The sequence below is a fragment of the Taeniopygia guttata genome, chromosome 1 (genome assembly GCF_048771995.1).
Source record: "Taeniopygia guttata chromosome 1, bTaeGut7.mat, whole genome shotgun sequence".
Classification (NCBI taxonomy): domain Eukaryota; kingdom Metazoa; phylum Chordata; class Aves; order Passeriformes; family Estrildidae; genus Taeniopygia; species Taeniopygia guttata.
In genome coordinates this window covers 69,970,085-69,992,787 of record NC_133024.1, presented here as the reverse complement: position 1 = coordinate 69,992,787, position 22,703 = coordinate 69,970,085, and the positions used below count along the sequence as shown (strand labels likewise).

The 22,703-nt window shown below is 37.0% G+C and overlaps 1 protein-coding gene across 2 annotated transcripts in view; it reads right to left on the bottom strand.

Moving 5' to 3' along the window:
• MICU2 (mitochondrial calcium uptake 2) overlaps positions 1-22,574 on the bottom strand; it is a 134,423-nt gene extending 111,849 nt beyond the window's left edge. For both annotated transcript variants that reach the window (XR_012056634.1, XM_030275367.4), the window contains exon 1: positions 22,234-22,574. Coding sequence is in view for 1 of the 2 variants with exons in the window: in XM_030275367.4 (XP_030131227.3) it covers positions 22,234-22,470 (237 nt within the window). In the remaining variant the exon portion in view is untranslated. The remainder of the gene's footprint in view (positions 1-22,233) is intronic.
• Between the last annotated feature and the right edge of the window lie 129 nt (positions 22,575-22,703).

The following is a 22,703-nucleotide window of genomic DNA, read 5'->3' as shown; positions in this document are numbered from 1 at the left end:
AAAACAATTTAAACTGTAGCAAAACCAGCAAGACTAAACATATGGATAAATAAATGGGAAAACCCAGCAGCTTTTGTAGTGGGAAGTCATTACTACTAGTAGCGGCTGAAGAATTGATAAGCAGCTGCATAAGTGTAATTTCAGTATCAGGACATTATGTGAATTTTCAAGAAGTTTGGACAAGCTACCTAACAAAAGGTAAGAAACCTCCCAAACAAACTGTGCTAACACAAGACAAAATGAAAGATCCTAACAGAATTAAATAACTAGTTAAAACAATTGCAAGCAAGAGTGAAAATAAAGCATTCTTCATATGAAAGATTTTGCCAGCTGAGCTCCTAGAACCAGTGTGATTCAGCATATCTGAGGTCTAGAAAGCCAGTTAAAAAAAAAAGTCAAAAGTCAGTAAAAAAGTCAGTAATTATTCCAAATTATTTGGCATGAACAAAAATACATCTGATCAAAAGGTATAAATGACCGAAGAATAAAATTTCATGTAAATGAAAGACATGATCATAGAATAGAATCATAGAATCATTGGTTGGTAAAGACCTCCAAGACCATCAAGTCCAACCTTTGACCAAATACCACCATGTCCACTAAACCAACCATATAACAAATTTTGAACACTTCCGGGGACAGCAACTTCACTACTTCCCTGGACAGTCTCTCCAGTGCTCAACCAATCTTTCAGTGAATAAATTTTTCCTGATAAAAAACCTGAACTTCTCTTGTTACAGCTTGAGGCCATTTCCCCTTGTCCTATCATTTGTTATGTCGAAGAAGACCTCCACGAACGACAAAACTGTAGAATGTTTCTTTTCAAATTACTGGCAAGAAAGTTTAACACACAACAGGCACTAAACACAGGGGACTGTTAAGCAGGACAATTTCCTAACACAGATAACCTGAAAAAAAGTAATTTGAATACTGATATTTAATAAGGATATACAAGGAAAAAATTACAATTCTAATGAAAACATCATCATCAGGCAGCCAAACAACTACAAGAAATTAAGTGTATTTGCACACTCCTGCTCAAGGTGCAAGTCTTTCACATTTTCTACTGCTTATATATTAATACATCTGAAAAACAGTTCTTGCAGCTGGTATGTCAATATCTTGATTCCTACACAGCAAGGTACCAGTCTCTTGCAAAGGCAGACTTCTAGTAAATAGCTGTCAGCAAGTCTATGCATGACTAAAGTCAAATTACAAATAGCAAAGGAACAGGTTTTTTAACTTAATGCCAGCAAAATATCATGTATCTAATCCATGAAAGAATTACAGACCTTAAGTCTGCTATTATTTTACTATCCATACCATTTACTTTTCGGTCTGCTCCACAGCTTTGTTTAAACTTACTAATCTATTAGACTTACAATTGGTATCTTACCAATAACTGTTTCTACATTTATACAACAGAAAATATTTCTATTTTCATGATCTATTATAATATTACCTCTGCAAAATTTATAAATATCTAACAGTATTGCTAGTAAAATTAAATATGCCTTTAGTAACAAGCAATTTGGTTAAGTCCCCTGAAATCTTCACATCTAACTTTTACTTATCAAATGCAGGTCTTTCTTGTCAATAAGAAAATATTTGAATGACTAGAACTGCTTCTTAAGGGAAAAAGTGAAGAAAAACCATTGCATTAAAAAAAAAAAAACACAGTAGAAGAAACCCAACTGAAACACCACACAAACACTAACACATCCTCCACTTGAATTCCAGAACACAAGTACTACCTCCCTTTAATTTTCTATGCTTATCATAAGAAAGATCTTGCCCAAGATCTTTGTTCCCCAAGCACACACAACACGACAGCATCAATACTGCTGCTTGTTTTCTGCATTGACAAGGCACACCAATTTTTGGCCATCTTTCTGACAGACCAGTTAAAAGCACTGTAATTCTACATAGTTAAAAGCACCTATATATTAATCTTTATTTAAATTATGTAAGTTAGTAACAGCTTAAGAAAACAATCTACACTGTTATTGAAAGGTACTGAAAGAGGCCTGTGTTACAATGAAAATTAATCTTTTCATAAATTAATTATTACAAAGAAAATAGTTTCTTGTCTTCTAACACAGTAAGAGCACAGGTATTTATTACAAAGCACTTCACAGATTCCAGTTAAATTCACTGATTGTTGCTAGGAGAGTGAAGCAGAACAAATGACTGTAAAAACAACATAGGTTTCGGGATTTTTAAATACACAAAAACCAGATAAAACCACTGTATTTTGATGTATAATTTTAGATGTGATGTCAGGAAAGTCTGCAATTATTAGTGAATTCATGTGAAAGACCAGGACACAGAATTTGACAGTCTGGTCTAAAAAGTGAATCAACTACTAAGATGAAGACCCAGATCAAGAAGAACCAAAACTGCTGTGTTAATCCTTCCTGGGCATCACATTACTCACAAATTTCACAATCTGTATATTTAAATATGGATTTAAAGTAAGAAATGATCACAGGCAAAAGATCTGACACAGAAGATTAATGATAAGTAAGGAAGACTATGTGAATGGTCTGTGAATGGCCCAGCATAACACAGGATTAGCATGTCAGAGAACAGTATCTTCTCTCACAACTGCTACATGCCATCACATCACATAACAATGCTAATAAAATGTTAGTCATCATCAAGCCTTATCCTTTTTAAGATGCAGGCATTAAGTACAGACACATATGGACACAGTAATTCAAGAAAAGCAGTAAATTTTATTTTATTCCTGAAGTAAATGACATAGTATGACACAGTAAAAACTCACCTGTTTTTTCAGAAGCAAGACAATATTTAAAAGAGTTTTAAAAAACCCCTGTCATTTAATACATTTATACATAGAAACTAAAAATATTCTACAAATTAAGCAACTTCAAATGATCAATACATCTTTAGGGCTGGGAAAGAGGGGTCCCAAACACTCAAGATCCTGTCATATCCAACAATATTCACACCTCACAACCAAAGCACCTCATTCAGACTGGCAGTACAAAACTCAGTTCTCTGGTGAAACACCAGTGTGTGACAGCTCCTGCTACACAATGTTGGCCTTCACTGGTTCATAGTTTGTTTCCTCTTTGATTAGAGGAAAGTATAGAAAGGAAGGCAATTAGGTGGGCTGAGCAATAACCAGAGCAATTTACTGATAAAATACAGATTCTTATGGTCTCTACCCGGGCTTTAGATTAAATTGTCATTTTGATTACAATCTGTATGTATGACAGCATCTGAAAGCATTATTTAAATAAAGCATTACCTAGTCATTTCACTGTAGTGTTGCTGTCTGACATCGCTTAACTTTATAGGTCACATGTCAATTTAGCAACTACATATTAAATCAATTTTTATTCAAGTAATCTTCAATCAAGGTTTTCTAAGCTATTATTTTTTCAAAATATTTAACACCAGAGATCAGAAGCTTTGGGATGCCACTCCCACATCAGCTAGCAATGTCCATTTCTAATAAAGATTTCAAAGACCTGAAACGAGCTTCCCAAAAACAATTATGAATTGGGAGGAATACCAAACAAGTTTGGTACAATGAGCATTCTTATAATATGTGTTGTGCTTCTAGTCTTTCTCAGCTATCAATGTTACCAATTTAGTTTAATTCGAACATCAGTGAAGTGTGCCAACCAAGAGGCAATCGTGAAATATGTGGTGTCTCAGTTCAAGAGCTTTTTTCTACCCTTGAGGAACTGGTTTTGGCAGATGAACTTAAAAGCCCATCTCTCTCTCCTTCCTCTTCTCTCCATCAGTACACACTATAATGTATTTATTACTTATACAACAAAGCAAATCTAATAAAAATAAAATGAAATTTCAGAGGTTTTAAAATAAGCAATACCAAATGAGATTTTTTGAGTGTCTAATGTGTCTGTTTAGTTAATCCAGGATTGCTTTCAATGAATAATCAAGTCTAATATAGCCTACAAAGAAATTACAGCAATATTTTTCCATACCCTTTTCATGAAATAAAATCAATTTAGCATTTTAATTAAGGAAAATCTTTAAAGAAGCCTTTAACAGTTGATATTAGGCAATACAATTTACACTTCTTGAAATTTTAGTAATTAATTATTCTAAACCTGTTAATTACCCTCATAGCTAATGTTATGTCTAAATATTAATTCCTTGAAAGAAAATGGCTTCAAGCTAGTCACTAAAGCTTCTACTGTGGGAAGTCAAAGTTATCTTTAACTCAGTAGCTTAAAAGCCCTAATGAATTACAGAAGGCAACTAAACAGAATGTATGTAATTACTTTCAGTGTTAAAAAATAACATTCCTCTCCAAATTATAGCTCATGTGTCTTTTCATTACTTATATTTAACATTTGGCACCTTTCTACTATGACATATGTGCTCACTATTCATTACAACATAAAAGAAATTTGCTGTTTAGGGATTTACTATGTAAATCATATAATGCTACATGCTGGTTGGTACAGCATTATCTGTACAAATTTTTCCCAGATACTGCTTAGTTTCAAAATCAGATACAGCTTTCCATTCTTCCTCAAACAGATGCTTGTGTAATTCAAAATGCACCAAGAGAGACTGGAAGTTCAAAGTGGGAATAAGGTGGCTGAGAATACTCTTTAGAAACAAGAGGAAGATGACATAAAAGTGAACTGGAAGAATCAGAAAATTCTTACCTGGAAAGACAGAATTACAGAATGAGCTCAGTTAGAAGGGACCTTCAAGACTCATCATCTCCAGTTCCTGGCCCTGCACAGCATCATCCCCAGGAGTTACACTCTGTGCCGGAGAGGGTTGCCCAACAGTAGGTCAGAAGTACCAGTGGGCCAGTTTCCCATGCTACTCTACACAAGAGCATCAACATAAGATGTGGATATTTATTTTCTTATCTTTATTTTGATAGGATTATTAATGAACAGCTAACAGTATTGAGAAAGAGATTAGAAGCTATTTCTCAGTGTGACAATTTTTAATTTTTGTTTTAATGTAAACACTACTGCCTTTGGTTCAGCTTCATATTAAATTCTCTTTAGACACCCAACACACTAAATGCTTGGGAAAGCTCAGTAAAATTTACTAAAAAAGGACAGCTACACAGTTTGGACAAAGTAGTTCAACTACAATTTTAAGGAATGCCTCTTTTTAGAATCAGAGGAATTTGCCAAAAATTAAGCACAACTCTCCTGCTGGCACAACAGACTATCTATTCTAAGGCCTATCTGATACCATTTCATACTAATATTGCACAATTACATCTAGTTGTTCTTAAAGACTCTTTGTCTTCTCAAGTGCTTATGGCTCCCTATATTTAACACAGATGATCTTAATGCCAGCTCTTCTAAATGTGTGAAACATGAACAGGGTTGGACAAGGGCTCTAACCAAGAAACACAGTGCTCTTCAAATATTGTATCTAAAAGAAGTCTTTCCAGTGTGAGGATGAGGAGCTATAAAGATCACCAGGGTATAAGCTGGCAGCAGCTGTGAATGACTATTTAAGTCCCACGCATAAATAGCTTTGTTCCAGAACCACACAGAATGTTAAATTACAGCATCAAATTAAACACAAGCTTTTTGAACCTTGGCTTCTTTTTAAGAAAGGCTGTGGGAGTGAAGGAGGACAGACATCAGTGCACTAGTCTTCCAGTGCTAGAGAAGGAAAGTGCCATCCCTTCCTTTATACTATCCACTGTCCAGTATTTCTAGTTATTTGCATCCACAATTATAAACAATATTATGCAGCACTCAAAGTAGGAAGATATTCTAAGAAGGCAGGAGAGGTGAAAGGCAGATCAGTTAAGAAGCTTAACTTATTAGAGTGCATCTTTGAATAAGGATTAATTGCTATCAACACATCAGAAAAACAAGTTATTTTTAAAATAGATTTTGATCACTAAGCTTTTAAAAAGTGAATATAAATACTCATGCTGGAAATGCAGGTAATTTTATATTTTCAAGGCATGGCACCTCAACAAAGTGTAGGTCACGGTTACCTTGGGTATAATGATATCCTTAGATAACCTCAACCCAGCTTGACATAAGATATTTATCGAAAAGGTCTTGTTACAAAAGAACTTTTCAAAAACAATGAAAAGTAATCATAGCTGTTAGCACGAAAAGCCAAAATTAAAACCTATAGCATTATAAATATTTATATTTTGTTAGTTTGGAGGATATAAACTCCCATTGTGGACACCTTTAGGGTGTGAGTTTTACTGTGTTGCTTTATTACTTGTTAAAATATACAGGTGCCTTGCACTGATGGATAATGCCTTTTTCCTTCTGTTCTTCCTCTTTGTGTTCAGAAAAATGCATCGTACAGTTTTTCCTCTAGTATCACTGTAAAGTAGCAAACAGCTTTTAGTATCAGAGTAAGCTGGTAACATGACAGAAAGGCAATCCCACCACCACTTTATTTTGCAACTAAACCAAATAGCACTTATAAGACATTGATTAAAAAGCCGTCTTCTTAAGATGATTTGCTTACAACCAGAAACTGAGACCAGAGACAAGATCCAACACCCGTTCAAAGCAACAGCAAGACGAAAAAGAGTGCCTGCATGGGAGATTCAAATGGAGCTCTTCATCCATGTCCAAGTGTTTGGAAGACAAACACTGCCCTGAACTAAAAAAGTGACTACCAACAAGTTGCACTGGTACTGAAATTACCTCCACTGAGTGCCTGGCCTCTGGCAGAGTCGACCATGGGGAAGATGAATTATGCAGAGGGTTCAGCACACTCAGGGATTGCTCTTAATGCCCCGGAATGTGCCTCAGCAGAATGCCGGTGTCCAGCACCACTGGCTGGAATCCAAGCAGATCCATTACCTTCCCTTTATACAACAGCTTACCACATGCCTCTCTGACACCAGAGATACGCCTTTCCTCCTCCTCTTTATTTTTACTTTAGTATCTTTAACACAACTGAGATGCATACTTTAGGCTATACCATTAAGGAGGATTTTAAGTCCAGTTTAGCACTTGGTAAATTATTGTGCTATCTTCCCAGTGCTAATCTAATACTGTTTTAAAAATAGCAAATTAAACTAACAGTACAAGTCACACAGATGCTTACATAAGTTACACTGAATTGCCTGTACTTTGAATATCAAGCTATCTGCATACGATTCCTCTAAATGACCCCAAAACCCATTCTTTTTGACTCAAAAATAGTTATTTTGACTGTCTCAGGAAAAAATAGTCCTTCTCAAGAAGTTCTTAGTAAACAGAGAATAGAGAAAAGATAATGATACATTTCCTTTCAAAACTGATTTACTTTTTCTTCAGTTGTGTTTATTTGCTGTACCCAGTTGTACCCAAATCTGGTTGAGAAATAGTGTACCTTCGAAATTCTGTGCCTCTCTTTTTCTCTAGTCCCCAAACAATCATATTTCCATCCCAGACTAGCAGTACCACAAAAACCTAAATATTTTTACTTAGGAAAAGAAAAAGACAACTCTCCAGAAAGTGCCTTTTTTTTTTTTTTTAATTGAACCAGCACACACAGTAAGTTGGTTGATAACATGCTTATCCAATCTGAAAGATGCAGACTGAATTTTGTGTTTTGCTGTATACATATCATGGATTTGAGACAAAATAGATAATATTCCAACTTTCAGACTTTCTTTATTCTGAAAAATTACTTCTCCTCTCGATTCCTGTTGTATGCAGTAGAAATCTTCCTAATATTGTCAAAACAACCGTATTCCTACTTTGCAGACTACAACCATCTGTTTTGTTTTCAATGGGAAAAAAACTAACTGGAAAAAAAAACTCCTGCCCATTCTGCAGCAAACTTACTACTACAGAAGAGTCTGAGGCTTTCTGTAGAGAAATGCAGGTGCCCAGGACTCACTAGCACAGTTATTATGCTGAGGTGCAGCCTTGTTGCTTTTAACAAGGCCACTAAAACTCCATGCCAAGCCTGGCATTACAAACACAGCTGTTCATTCCTATGCTAATAAGGAGAAGAATTAGGAAAAAAATGAATTGCAACACTACACTCCCATGCACCCACAAAAAAAAAAAAAAAAAAAAAAAAAAGTGGGGGGACCTTTTATTTTTATTCCAAGAGAAAAATCTCAATTCATAGATTCATAGCTCAGGTATCATAAGCTTATACATGTTTTGCTGCAGTACATGAGAACCCCATTATTAGCAATTATTTCAACATACAGGATACTAAAAAACCAACTGACATAAAGACAATCTAAGTTTATATAGCTAAACTATTTCCATGTAACAAAAATTCCCTCTCACTTTTTTTTTTTTTCCAAACTTAAGATCTTCTCAAGCTGCTTCAGCATGGGAAGTGATCCTCTCCCCCTTTCTCTCTGAAGGTCACAAGCCCTCAACAAATCAAGAAAATAAGTCACATGGAGGAAACCCATACTATTAGGAAAGGAGAAGGATATTAAAAGGATAGCCAGCTAGGAATTCTACAAGATTACAGCAGTTGTCAATTTTTACAGACTTTCTTCCATTACTTGTTTTTCACAATTAAGAAGTGCACCGTGGCTCTTCAGTAAAGTTTCTCCCCTTCTGATGTAACAAGTGCCACCAAAGAACGCATCAAAGCTCTTCCTATGCTTGACTCTAAAGTCTAAACGCTGAAGTAAAGTGTATTTATACAACAATACTTCCATTTAGTTTAATTATGAATACCAGCAAAGCATTTGATACCAATAAAATATTAAAAGGCATCATTAAAAACAGCCCTGTGAAGAAGAACTTGAGGTATGGTTGATGAAAAACTCAACATGAGCTGTCAATGTGCATTTGTATCCCAAGAAGCCAACTGCATCCTGCATCCAAAGCAGCATGGCCAAAAGGATGAGGGAGGGAAGTGTGTCCCTCTGCTCTGCTCTGGTGAGTCCAGCACAGCAATGGTGCTCCCAACAGAAGGACATGGACTTGCTGGAAAGTCCAGAGGAGGCCATGTAGTTGATAGGAGACCAGAGCACCTGACCTATGAAGACAGTCTGAGAAAGCTGGGGCTGTTGAGCCTGCGGAAGAGAAGGTTGTGTGGAGACCTCATAGAAACCTTCTGGTGTCTGAAGGGGGCCTACAGGGAAGCTGGACAGAGATTCCTTCTCACGAACAGCAGTGATAGGACAAGGAGTAATGGGCACAGACTTAGACGAAATGTAGGCTGGATATTAGGAAGAAATTCTTTACTGTGAGGGTGGTGAGATACTGGAACTGGTTGCCTAGAGAAGTTGTGGATGCCCCATTCCTGGTGGTCTTCAAGGCCAGGCTGGATAAGGCCTTGAGCAACCTAGTCTAGCAGGAGGTGCTCCTGCCCGTGGCATGGATACCTATTTTATGAATAACAAAAATTAAGATGCATAGGCATGCTATGCATAGTGTTGCTATGTTACCTTCAAATTCTTATGAAAACTATTAACGGTCTCTGCTCTTTGCAAATTATGGCCTGAAGGACCAACACCCTATCCACAATAAAAAGTGCATAATTTAATGTCTCATGGTTATGTCAACATAACCTTATCCCCATCAGAAACTCATCATCTGTCTATTCAAAGTTTACCAACAGAAAAAGATACAGTCTACTGATTGGTGTGGTGATCAAAAGCTTGTGCAATCTTCCCAGTTACAGAAGCTGCTCAAATAAAGGATGTTGGGTCCACCATCTTTCTTTTGCCAAACACAGGGACACTCAACGGGCCAGAAACACCCCAGGAGCATGCAGTGAAGGGAAACTTACGATCTCCAGGTCTGACACAGCAGGATAATAGCTTTGCTGTGACCTCCAGAATGGCAAGGAACACCGTATGCATGAAGTTTTACACACTTTGAAGAACTGCAAGCAACTTCTAAATCCACTTACAGTGGTCTAGTCAGATCAGCTGGGCACTTCCAATGGCCAGAACTGGATGTGTGTAACATGAATTCATCGAGGTGATACACAGCCATACACACACACACACACAGCTGAACTGTGTATGGAAGGGTCTCATTCCATCCTATTAATACAACATCCAGAATTTAATCCCCATGCAGCCTGGCCCAGAGCCACCGTGTCTGCTTTCCATTACTTATCACCTTCTAACTCTGCATTCAAAGCTGAGCCCAGAACAGCCTTTGCTTCAGCAATGGAAGCAGTCTTGCCTCCTGCTGGCAGAGCAGTTCCTCAATGGAGTCTGCTGCTCCTGGAAGTTATGGAGGGAGAGTGACCTAACCCACAGGCTACAGGGGATGAAGAAGGAATAACGATGCCCCATTACTTCCACACTACAGTCTCACAAATCCTACCCACAAAGGACTCAGACTTGTGATGACTCCTGAGATATCACTCCTTGTTTGCTGTCAGTACCAGTACTCTTCGATACTGGAAGTGGTACCTCTTACCACTGCCAGAGAGAATAAGTGTACTCTGCAAGGAAAAATCCATCTGTACTAGAACACCATATAAACCCTTAAAAGTTTTACACCAAGGAATCTGGCTACAATTCCATGATTTCTGACAATGCATCTTGATTGCACTGCTGTCATTACAAGAAGCAGTACTGTCAAGGGTCTCAGCACTGGAGATTATAAAGTGAGGCACCCATGAAAAACACTCAGTAAACAAATGGTGTATTATCAGCGGAAGTGCATTCTTTTTGATAGGCTTGTTAATATAAACAATACAGTATTTATTGCTACACAAAGTCTGCCCAATTAACACATCCAACACTTCTGGTGCACCTAAATATTTAGACTTTTCATTATTTTTTCATTTTTGAGGCTGAAGAGAAATAAGAATACAAATCTTAAAATTAAAGAATAACAATGCAACCCCATTTGGTAATGTGATATTGCCAATTTTCCAAATTTAACCATAGTTGGGAAAAAAGTATGTCAGCAATTTCCCAATGTAGTTTTCATGAAGATAGAGTAGGAATATTACATTCAATTGGTATATTCAGAAAAAACACTGTGTTCTAGGAATAGTAATTTTATACCCTTTACACTGTCTACCAGTCATGATGGTTCTTCAGCTAAATTAAAATTTTAAGTTTTAATGGATTTTTTAAAACCAGAAACTGAAGACTTTCTTTAGTTTTTGCCATTTTTGTTTTCCATATGGAGTCCTTCCCAGAGGTCACAGCCTAAATGCTGCTACTTATGACTTTTTAGAACTTTAGTACTCATATTCAAGAAATTTCCTGATAAGAGCTCAAAAAGACAAGCATAAATTTATTTACAGAAGTGCTAACTACAGCTCTATGTGAAACAATTAACAATTGGGGTTTTTTTTCCCAGAAGAAGAAATACTGCAACAGTAACACACACATACAATAACAACCAAGCTATAAAACAATCTCCAGCTGTGATATAATACAGAAGTTGATTTAATTGGAATGATAATTTACAAGACACATTTTGACTGTATATGACAAAATAGAGCATTTTTCACTATTATAACTTAATCCCAACATATTTTAAGATTCTGTTGAGAAGTTTCCATATGGGAATGTCTGACTACATCCAGGTCAAATAAAAAGAGTTCACAGAGCTCAAAAAATTCTCACTTAAGTAAACAAAAAATAGCAGCATGAACTGCAGATAGTCTGGTGGAAGGTTAGAAGAAGGTAATGGGAGACAAAAGAAGTCAAAGAGCAGAAAAAGCATCTACACATTGTACTGTCTGTATTCTAACCTACAAGTTTTCTCCTCTTTATTCTTCTGACTCTCTTCCCCAAAAGAGAGGGAATGAGAGGCTCTGAGATGCATAGTTGCCAACTGGGGTTAAACCATGACAACAAAAAGTAGAAAAGCTTCTCTTAAGTGGAGATGGATCTCATGAAGAACATCTAAGAACCACAGCACCAAGCCTTAATGAGTTCAATAAGTGTTTGGATGGTACTTTGAGCACATGGTGTGACTCTTGGGCATCGTCCTGTGCAGGGCCAGGAGTTGAATTTGATGATCCTTCAGGGTCCCTTTCAACTGAGCTTATTCTGCAACTGTAATGTGAACAACTAAGTCAAGCATCAGTTCTCCTCATTTGTTCTATATTGAATAGTACAGATTTAATATTAATTCTTTACATTAGATAAAATAATCTAAATTGATCTGGGAAATGCTGGTTTTAAATTGATGCATGTTGTGTATTGTGCTTTTCATCTTTTGGAGATGACAATGTTTATTCCTGCTGTTTCCCATCTTCAGCAGAAGCCTGTAATTATTTGCTTATTCCCAAAGACAGCAGTGATACTACTGTATTCCCTGATGCCTAAGACCAAGTGTATTTTTCAGTAAAAAAGGTGCCAGATGTTTTATCCATCAGCTTTACTGCATTTCCAAGTAAGAACTATAACCCAAGGGAAAGTCATTAGAGTGTAATGAGCAAGGGAAAACATTTCATTGTGACAATCCCAGGCTACTGAGACCACTGTCTCTATGCATTTAAACAATATAAGGCTATAAAGTAAAGAGCATTTTCTTAGTCTCCATGCCATATAATAATAAATATAATTTTGATTTTGCATTGCCATTAAAAACACCAAATTACTAGACAAGTCCACAGTTGCTTCAAAAACAGGCCTAGAGAGGACTGGTGCAGAAGCTGTACTGTATTTCCAAACCAATTATTCTGTCAGCTATGCTATTAAGGTTTGGTATCTTCTAATTTTCAAGGTTTTATAAAAGGAGAAGCAGATTGTCAGATAATGCGGTCAATACATAACCATTAATACTTTTCTCTACTGAAAAAGAAAGTTCATTTTGGCATTTGTGAGATCATAAAATATAATTACAAAGCCCATTTCACCACAGTGAGCAATGCAACACAACAGAACTTCGTGCTTTTCTCCTTGGCAAGATCTCACATCATCAAGCCCATGCAGTAAAGTTCAAAGCTCAGCCTGATCTGGCAGCACACAGATCTGCTTCTTACAGGGCCACCAGAGGAAGGTTTTGGTAAAACTTCAGGCAGATTTCATCCTTTAAATTCTAAGCATATCTGGCCATTTAGACTAGAAACTTTCAAAATAAATCCCATCATTTCTCCATTAGCACATTCTTGGTTTTTTTTATTATTGTAGTCACATAGTCTGTATTTTAAGTATATTTTATACATATGCATACACATCCTTACTAATATATATAAAGTATAAATTTACATTATAGATATGTACATAGCTTGATATGCAGCTCAGTATACGTTGTTTTAATATTACAAAGTATCGGTACCTATAATATTTATTAGCTACATCTGCTATAAATGCTTTTCATAGACTATACGAGGGCGAGAAAGTCACTCTTGAAATTTCTCCTATCCTAAAGGGGACACAAACCTTGAGGAACTACTTGAAATGACATCTGGTGTTTGAAGCTGACAAGACTCCTTTCTCTTGTCTTTCAGTATGTGTAATAAAAAGCTTGGTGAGTAGCAGCAAGGAGCTATAGGCTACTACACATGTTCTGAATGAGCATTTCACATAGTTCCATCTGTCATTTATCTTTGATGATTACTTAAACTAGATTCTGAGTTATTTGTTCTTTCTGGCTAGATTATGTTTCCAAAATGCTGAGCCACTTACTTGCCAGGAATAACCATCTTCAGTCAGCCACAATGTTACACAAAAGTCTACAAGTAAGTTCAATACAGAGCTCTCATGCTAACCCAGCAAATGCATTTGGAAAACAGTACAAAACAACAGCAATGGGAAAACAGTCACTACTGCTTGCACAGAACAAAGCACTTCTTCCCAAAAAAAAAAAAAAAAAAAAGGTAATTATCAATAAGCTCAAAGTTTCTAGGAAAAATAAAGGCAAACAGAGTTTCCATCTAAGAAACCAAATAAAAAAGAAACTTTATAATATCTATGTTGAAACCATCTACTGTATTTACTGGAGAAAAAGTCTTGTATCACCAGTAAATAAATGCTAGTTTCTTCTTGAGGTTCTTTGTTAAAAATCAGAATATTATTTTGTGCAATTCTTTCTAATCAATCTATTTTTTTTTGTTTTGTTTTCAGGCAAGCTATTTTCTTATCTGTTTATGTTTGTCCATTAACATAAACAGCCAAAGACTCTCAAGCACTAACCTTTTACTACATTAGCTAAAAGCACAAAACCATGCAGCTTAACTCACCCCATCTGTCCACATGTATCAAAGTGCCTAGAAGGAATGTTAGTTAGATTTTATTTAATCACTGAAGTCATATAGCAAGAGTGAATTCAAGGAAAAGGTGACAGATCAGATGAAAGATAGATAGTTAAATTTTAACCTTGACCTCTAGGATTACATTTTACATCATGTTGTTTTAGTATCAATGAAGACACCTGCACAAAGAATCTCTGTGCACAAAGAGAAGGGAATAAATGTAAATATTTTCAAAGCCAGGAACTTAAGGATGTAAATATTCACATTCAAAAAGCTGAAAAAGATATTGTATATTTAAAGTTGTAAAACAAATTCACATATATAAGTAATATTTAAGGGTATAATTAATTATAACATCATGGTCCTAGAGATTCCAACCTCTCTATACCACATTCTATTTTAGGCACATAACATGACAATGTCTGTATGTCACTAATGCTGAGAATGATACTTGTGATATATTTAATAACCCAGTTATTGATTTAGACTACTTGATGGATACCTGATACATACAGTATTTCCATAACACAGTGAAATACAGAATAAAACAAGAGGTAGCTAAGGTTACCCTCATTGGTTGCACAAAGGAACAGTTTCAGAAATCCTGAAGCACATTTAAGGAAAAGAAAAAATATTGGGATAGGCTGAACTAGCAATCTAATTGCATATTTATCAATGCTTAAAAAGGGTTTTGAGCTCCACTATTTCCGGAATATTTTGAAACTAGTACCCAAAACTCATTCATTAAAGATTAGTTCAGAGGCAACAATTTTGCAAGTAATTTAAACTCAGAACCAAACCAATTGTAGTACTTCATCTACTTCTAGATGCACAATAGAGGAAAAAAATTAATAGGAATATATTCACATGATATACCTGAGTTAGAAGGCACATGCATAAATTACGTTAAACTGTCTCTTTCATAGCCATAGACTACAGGTATCTGAATAATTTAATTAAAAAATGACTACCCATTTCCTGTTCAGTAACAGGCAGTATTGAATGCATTTACCTACTGCCTTGACTGCCTTGTCATGATCTATGACAACTTTTTCTTTGGTAATATTTATTGAGATAATAAATATAGCAGTGAAGATACAATGGAAAATAAACCATGAAGCTGGCAGAGAGATGGATGCTGCCACATATCAGGAAGAGCACTGCCTGCAGCTTGCCACAGCTGAATAAGGAGCCTCTCTAGTTCTGGGCACTGCTAGAAAGGAACACCAGAGGTGTTCAAAGCACCTTGAATCCAACTGGGGCCTCCTCCACAGGCTGCAAGTCTTGCACATCCTTCTTCAGGAAAATTTAAAGGCTCCATCTTGTAGATGGTTCAAGGACACAACCTGAAGATGCAGTAACAATACTCTAAGACTTCTCCAACCATGCTACAAGCAGAACAGAAATCTAAGGCTGTGCAGGGAACCATTGTGTGCTGCGTACTGCCACTCAGAACAGTGTAAGACAGTAAGCAGAACAATAACCAGCAGCAAAGTAAGATGCAAAGACAGAAGGACAACATTTTGAGGAAGCTGTCCCTTCCTTTAAGGAAGTTGTAAAGCAGGGGATTTAAAAACCCAAATAAATAAACAAACAATCCTTGCTTAAAGATGCTCCAACCCACAAAACAATGGTAATTTTCATTATTTTTACATGGCATTGTTTTACTACATAGATTTTAAGAATTCATAATGTAACCATGTGGTCAGATTCACACAAACTGAATTCCACTGTGAGGCTTTTCTGTGGCCTGTGAGCCATCACTGAGCAGCTTGCTTGATGTGGATTACAAACATTTGCATTAAGTTTCAAAAGCATGTTAAAGTTATGATGCAGACATGCTTAATTTTACTTAGTGAGCATCTCAGTAATCGTCTATGTGCATCTGCATTCTCCATTAATTTCTAATGGAAAAAAGACTTGAAGATAAACAAAGTATTGCTTAGGAGAAAAGAACCTATCCTGGGATTTCTGCACCAACAAAAGTAGGCAACCTTTTCCTTTTGATGACAGAGTAAACATAAGAATCTTCTTGTATGTTTCTTAGACTGCACATATCCTTTAAGGTTTTATTTTAGAACCACATTCCTCCCTCCAGGCGATTCTATACATCATTACAAATCCTTATGCAATTTTATCCCAGGTTCTAAATTTATCAAGATATCTCATCTCAACAGCAATGTTCTTTTTCCAGCATGAAACAGGCAAAGATACCCTCACAAAAATTCCCATTCTAACACAATACATCAGTGTCTCACAATTCAAAGCACTAATGTGTAACTTTGTAGGAATCGTTACTAATGTATAAGAAATACACTCTTTTTTTCTATTTGGTGACTGAATTCAAACACCACATGTATATTTTTATCTGGCCAAAAATCCTGCATATGTGCTTATTATGCATAGATTCCTAAATAACACTATCTGTTGTTAAAATTAAAATCAGTTATTATTAAAATAACTGGTTTTTGTTACAAAACAAAACAAATCAACCAAAAAATCTTAAGTATAATGAGTGAGAAAGTGTGGCCTACAAGCAGTGTAAGCATAACTTAGGTCACAAAGTTGTCCTGGTTACTAAGGATGTGTGAAAAACCTACTAAAATCCCAGAGCTATGCACTTCTTCCTTCCACTGCTCTGTAGAAAATCATTTAAATTATTTAAACAAAATGCTGTTTTGATCTGTATACGACTAATAACAATTGTTTTGGAAGCACATGTAGTTCACACGTTTTTGCCAGAAGTTGGCAATCAAGCAAATATACATCGGACAGAATGTGCTTATAGCAGACATTATTTTGATAATTTTCTATTGATCTGGGTTGGAAATTCTACCTGAGGAAAAAAACCATGCACAAAACACTGGAACTTGCCTAAACCAACTATGTTTCAGCACTCAATCTCTTTGGAGACACAGTGCAAATCTCAAAGTGTCACCAAAAAACACAGGTAGGATTACAAAACTTTTTAAATATTTTTTTTTAATCAGCTTCCAAGTCTGGGAGTCCAGAGACTTCTACTAAACCCCTGATAAATTACATTTAATATATGCACTCTCCCTAGATTATCCTTTGAGCTGTGGTTCTGCATAGCCCTAGGATTTGTTTATATACTATTTTACCTTTCCACAGTGGCTGAACCAAGGGGGTGTCCCGTGAACAAACTAGTATTGGGAGAATCTTTACAGTATTCTGGTTTCTTTAAAAAGTGTAAGGCAATAGTTCCAAAATAAATTTTCGTGGTGGGTATACATATAGACCTGGAAAACAAATCTAAGCTCTAGTTTTAATCACTCAAAGCTTTCTACTCCCAGTTGCTTAGAATAACAGTTTTCATGCTGTGACATAAAAAGTTGCCACTCCATTCTGTGTGACCTGGGTGTCACCACTCCCATGTAGTGTGTGGGTGGTGTGACATACAAAGTCACCACTCCCATCTTTGCTTCTCTTAAGAATCATAGACAAAATCATCAAAAAATGATTAAACATTCAATGCAGTTTAAACTGAAATAAAAAAAAATGCAGTCCAAAATAGAATTATTTCAATAAATGCATTTTAAATAAAATTAGATTTTCAGACACTTAAAATACTTACAAATTATCACAAATCATTTGTTAATTGTTATAAGCACTATCTTAATATTTTCAGTATGCTCAGATACAACATATATATTAAAGACCTCCAGGATACAAATTGAGTCTCCTCTGATCTGGAATAATTGAAGAAGATTGCTGATGCAAGACAGCAGCAGTAGAAAAGGTAAGATAAAGAGAACCAATTAGACTATGACCATGTAACAAACCCCAAAAATTTCTGTTAATAGGTTATGATTTCCTCTTTACCTCAAGTAAGCAGTATCAAAAATTTAAGTACCAGCTAATGCTCTCACAACCCTAAAAAACAGAGTGCTTACACATGGTCATGTTTATCAGCAGACAAGACTTTGCACATATAAAGCTTTATCTATGTGCTAGCAACAACTTTAGTCAGTCTCATTTAGAAAACAGTGACTTAGACTCAGCACAAATTGTGACATGCTGCAGGGATCACAACTTTTCAAGGGCAAATCAAATTATATTCTTTCTGAAGCTAGTGACCTAAACATGGCCATAAAAAACTCAGCAGGGGCAGGATATACTGCCTCTGGCAGCCTGCTGCTTCTCAGAATTTTCTTATCATTTGCAGTTTGTGCGCATCCAAGATCGAATCTGTTGTCTTTTGGAAAGTTCCTAATTTAGTTGGAGTGGGTAATGTTAGTATCACAAACTGTGTGCTCTGAGAGAATAAAGGCACAAGAGACAATATTCCAAGTCTGATCATGGTTACAAACCATACACCATTGTGCCATTTGAATTCTACTAGTAAAAAAGAAAAGCAGCCTGTATAATATCAATGCACTGTGCAGAGCAGCGTGGACATTTTTGACCCAGAAGTGTAGGTTAACATAACAGTAGAAACACTTTTAGTGAATTCAACATAAATTCCCATTCTGAGTTGCACTAGTAGAACAAAAGCCCTTACCCCCTCCCTTCTTTTTTTTTTTTCCTCTTGATAACAAGCTGATGAGGTAATTTTATTAAAAACCAAAAATTGATCTAGTTTTTTCCAGAAAAGGCTTTAATCTGGTTTGGGTATTGTCAGTGTAGCTTCACAGGTAAATAACTAGTGTAGATAGAACCAAAACCTGGTATCTACAAAGAAAAAATTTCAAAAATATTGTGCTCATTTTGCTATATCAATCTTTGTAGAGTTTTACCATCAACACTCAGGACTTACTCCAACATATGTTATATGTTTCTAAACAGTGGGTCAGCAAATGAAGATAGAGAATGAAAACAACTTCAGAAATCATGAAAGATTACATCTGAGGTATTATCACATTAAATATAGAATGTTATATTACTGAGATATTTAACCACTTACTGTACATCATAAGAACGGGTAACTGGCAGTGAAAATGGTGACAAAAAACCTGGGCCAAAATTTAAAAAAAAAACCCTGAACTGAAAAGTCATTGTCGGAATAAACAATTCTATTAAAATACAGTAACCAAACATACTTCACTACAAAATAAAACAGAAACTATCCATACAACTCACAAAAAGAAAACATATTATCTGACCCTGCAAGACTTTTGATTCTGAAAAGACTCATACAGGATTATGCTGCGTTAGGCTGGATTTCATTTAATAGGAGCAGAAGTCAGAAGTGCCCCTAACCAATATGAGCAGGATTAAACCCATTATAGCAGCAAGAAAGGACAAGAATTAAAAATAGATTTAAGAAACTAGGTGCCAAAGCTATCAGTCTTTGATTTTAGAATATTCAAAAGCTTTAGAATAATAATAAAAAAAAAAAAGAGTAAGTACAAAATTTATAGAACTTTACCTTTGGCATGTTGTTTGCCAGCTTCACTAGAAATTGTATGTCTGAAATTGTCTGTAACAAGTCAAAACTGAAAGATGTCTGATTACTTTGACAGAGATTAGTTTTAGTGAGAAAAATGGAAAATCTAAATAGAGTTATCAACTTCAACTACTTAACCTAAACAAACAGGAAGTGTTTGCAGTGAAGTCTTTCTGCAAAGAAGTTACTGATGGTAACTCAGGACAAGAAAGAAAATTACTCAGTGGCTCAAATTATGCTTACACACAGACATGATATTGGTCTTAATGACAGAAATTTTTAGACATAATGTTATGCTGCTGAAAAGCATAAAATATTATTATATTAGTTATTTACAGCATGGAGATACATTGTCACTTTGTCAACTTCACTTTGTCAAATATTTTAAGTAATTACGACCTATTTTGCAGCAATTCAACAGTCAAACTATATTACCAAGGAACATTGGGAAGCACTGTATCATAATCTCACTGCATTCTCAAGACCAACCAGTAAGTCTTGTTGATGATACAGAAGTATAAACAATTGCATTACATAGTCCTTTAAAACAAAGATAATGAAAATTATGCTGTTAATTTCAAATACTTGCCTTGACCTGTAATATTCACACACCATGCTGTCAACATTCCCACTACATAGCATACTACAACAGGAACAAACAGTTCAATATTGTTTGTCAGCACAAGCTCAAGCAAGGCGGGTTAAGATTAGCTACAATGAAAACGAATAATAACAGAAAATAAGGTATCCACTATGAGAATGTGCAAAGCATTTGCATATCCCACAATTCCACAATCTCTGAACTGAGAAAAAGATAGCTTCAAAACATGTAATAAAGGTGACTACTTATTTCAACACTGTTGCACTTTGGGCTATTTTCTATCAATCAGAAGTCACAAGCAGCAGCTAAACTGCTTAAAAGACTTTTGGCGTGCCTCTTTGGCTCTATCACTGCTGCTCATAGCTTTCACAATCCACTTGCAGCATTATGATCTGCATGGTAATTTCTTAGATAGGTTTTAAAAGCTCAGTACATTACCTGCAGCATTATGGAGTACAACACATCTGGAGAATAAGCTTCTCCAACAATCATTCTACGGGAAAACTGAAAAGTTCAAATTGAATAAACATTTGAAGAGTCCAGCAATTTACTGTTACCAAAACCAAATCAGTTAACTAAGTCCTAGACTTTTAGACTGCCTCCTGAGAATTATTATATTATATACTTTATTATTAAAAGTGTACTCATAGGCCTGTCCATGCATTACACAATAACACAGCAGCACCAGAATGAGACCTCTTCACTCAACACCTTTTAAAAGTGATTACTTCCCACTTTTAATATATATCTACATACACATCTACTTAAGCAAGAGTACCATGCATTAATGAAATTGGTCTCAAAGACAAGACTTTCAAAAAAATAATGCAATGCAGCTTAAAAACTTCACATTATTAAACGAAGGAACAAATAGGAACAAGTAGGAGCTACATTTTCAGTAGGATATCTGAGTAATGGAAGCTTTTCTCACAAGGAGATGGATACAGAAAATTAAAATTTTAACACATGCTGTCCAAGGAACAAGGACTACTAGATAATCCATTTAGAAAAATGCCTATCTAATAAAAAGTGAGTTTTCTAAGAAGATGTCGCTTAGGTATTTTCCACAATGAAGAATACAATATTTTAAGAAAGTAAAATTTAAAAAGTAATTATTTTTTCTTGACTCAGGAATAAAGGTTGTCCTCAGGAATAAAAGCTGTCCTCAGGAATAAAAGCTGCTATTTATCTGCTTGTAGTTCAGCCTGTTCAATCACTGCTAAGAGATAAGACATCAAAGGGTACAAAGTGTTGAATACTTCCAAAAATTCTTAGATATAAGTAGATGAATAGCACTGCAAGCATAGACTGACCTCTTCCCCCATCACACCTAAACCCTCTGGCCTACAAAGCATTTAGGTCTTCCAGCTCTGAAATAACAAATCAACTCTAATTGACAGTGACTTCTTATCTGAAGGAAGAACAGGAAGAAGCTCACTGCCTCCATGAAAAGGATAAAGTTGAGTGATTACCCAAAATGTACAAAGATTATATTGTAAACAATAACAATCTGTCCTTGAACACCCAGAACAAATCCAAAGCAAACCACATTTTAGCATCCAGGACACACCTTTTGGACATGGCAAGAGGAAATCATTCTGTGTGGTGCATTTCATACAAAGTATTACAAAGTATTACTTTTGTGAAATATTTTCTTTTTAACAGGCAAAACTGTGCATGAATGTCTAACAGCACCTGACGTGCAGACCAGGCACCGTGGGAGTTTCCTCTGAAAGTTACCAGCAAAAAGCGGAGCACACTACAGGCCGTGTGTCTGTGCAAAACGCAGCGGTCCATCGTTCTGCACGACCAGGGCTGTCAAGGGGAGAGGGGAAAGGCTCCGTGCTAAGGCAAACCCTGCCGTGTCCCGCTGCGGAGAAGGGCGAAGTGCCGCCGGTGAGGCGAGGCTGCCCAGCCTAAGTGACGCGCTGATGCCAAGGGGGCCGGGGCCGTGCATTACCTGCCACACCACCGGGGCCAGGAGGGCTCCCGCAGCCAAGTCCCGCCTCATGACGGGGTCTGAGCACCGCGGACCCCGACCCGCCTGCGGGCCGCCGACAGCCACCCCTGCGCGCCCTGCCCGCCGCCGGGAGCGGGGATGCTGCTGCCTTACCTGAGCCAGGACCGTCGGGAACACGCGCGGCCGCCCGCTGTAACACGCCGCCAGGCAGCCTCCCCCGACCAGAGCAGCGGCGGCGGCGGCCCCCCATGCGGACGGGCGGCGCTGGCTGCGCGGGGGCCGCATCCCGGCGAGCCGCCCCCGCAGCGGAGCTCGGGCGGCCGCCACCACCGCCGCTCTCCACGCCGCCGACATCTTCCCGGAAAGCGCCGCGGCGGCCGCGCCGCGCATGCGCAGTGCCGGGCCCGAGGCCGCGGGGCGGGGGCAGCTCCGGCCCGGGCCCGCCGGCGGGAGCGGCGCCGCCGCACAACCGGAGCGGACGGAGCTGGCAGAGAGGTAATCCGAAAGGAGGGTGTAGCCAGGCAGGGATTGGCCTCTTCTCCCAGGCAACAAACGACAGCACGAAAGGACACAGTCTCAAGCTAGTTTAGGTTGGGCATTAGGAGGAATTTCCTCACAGCAAG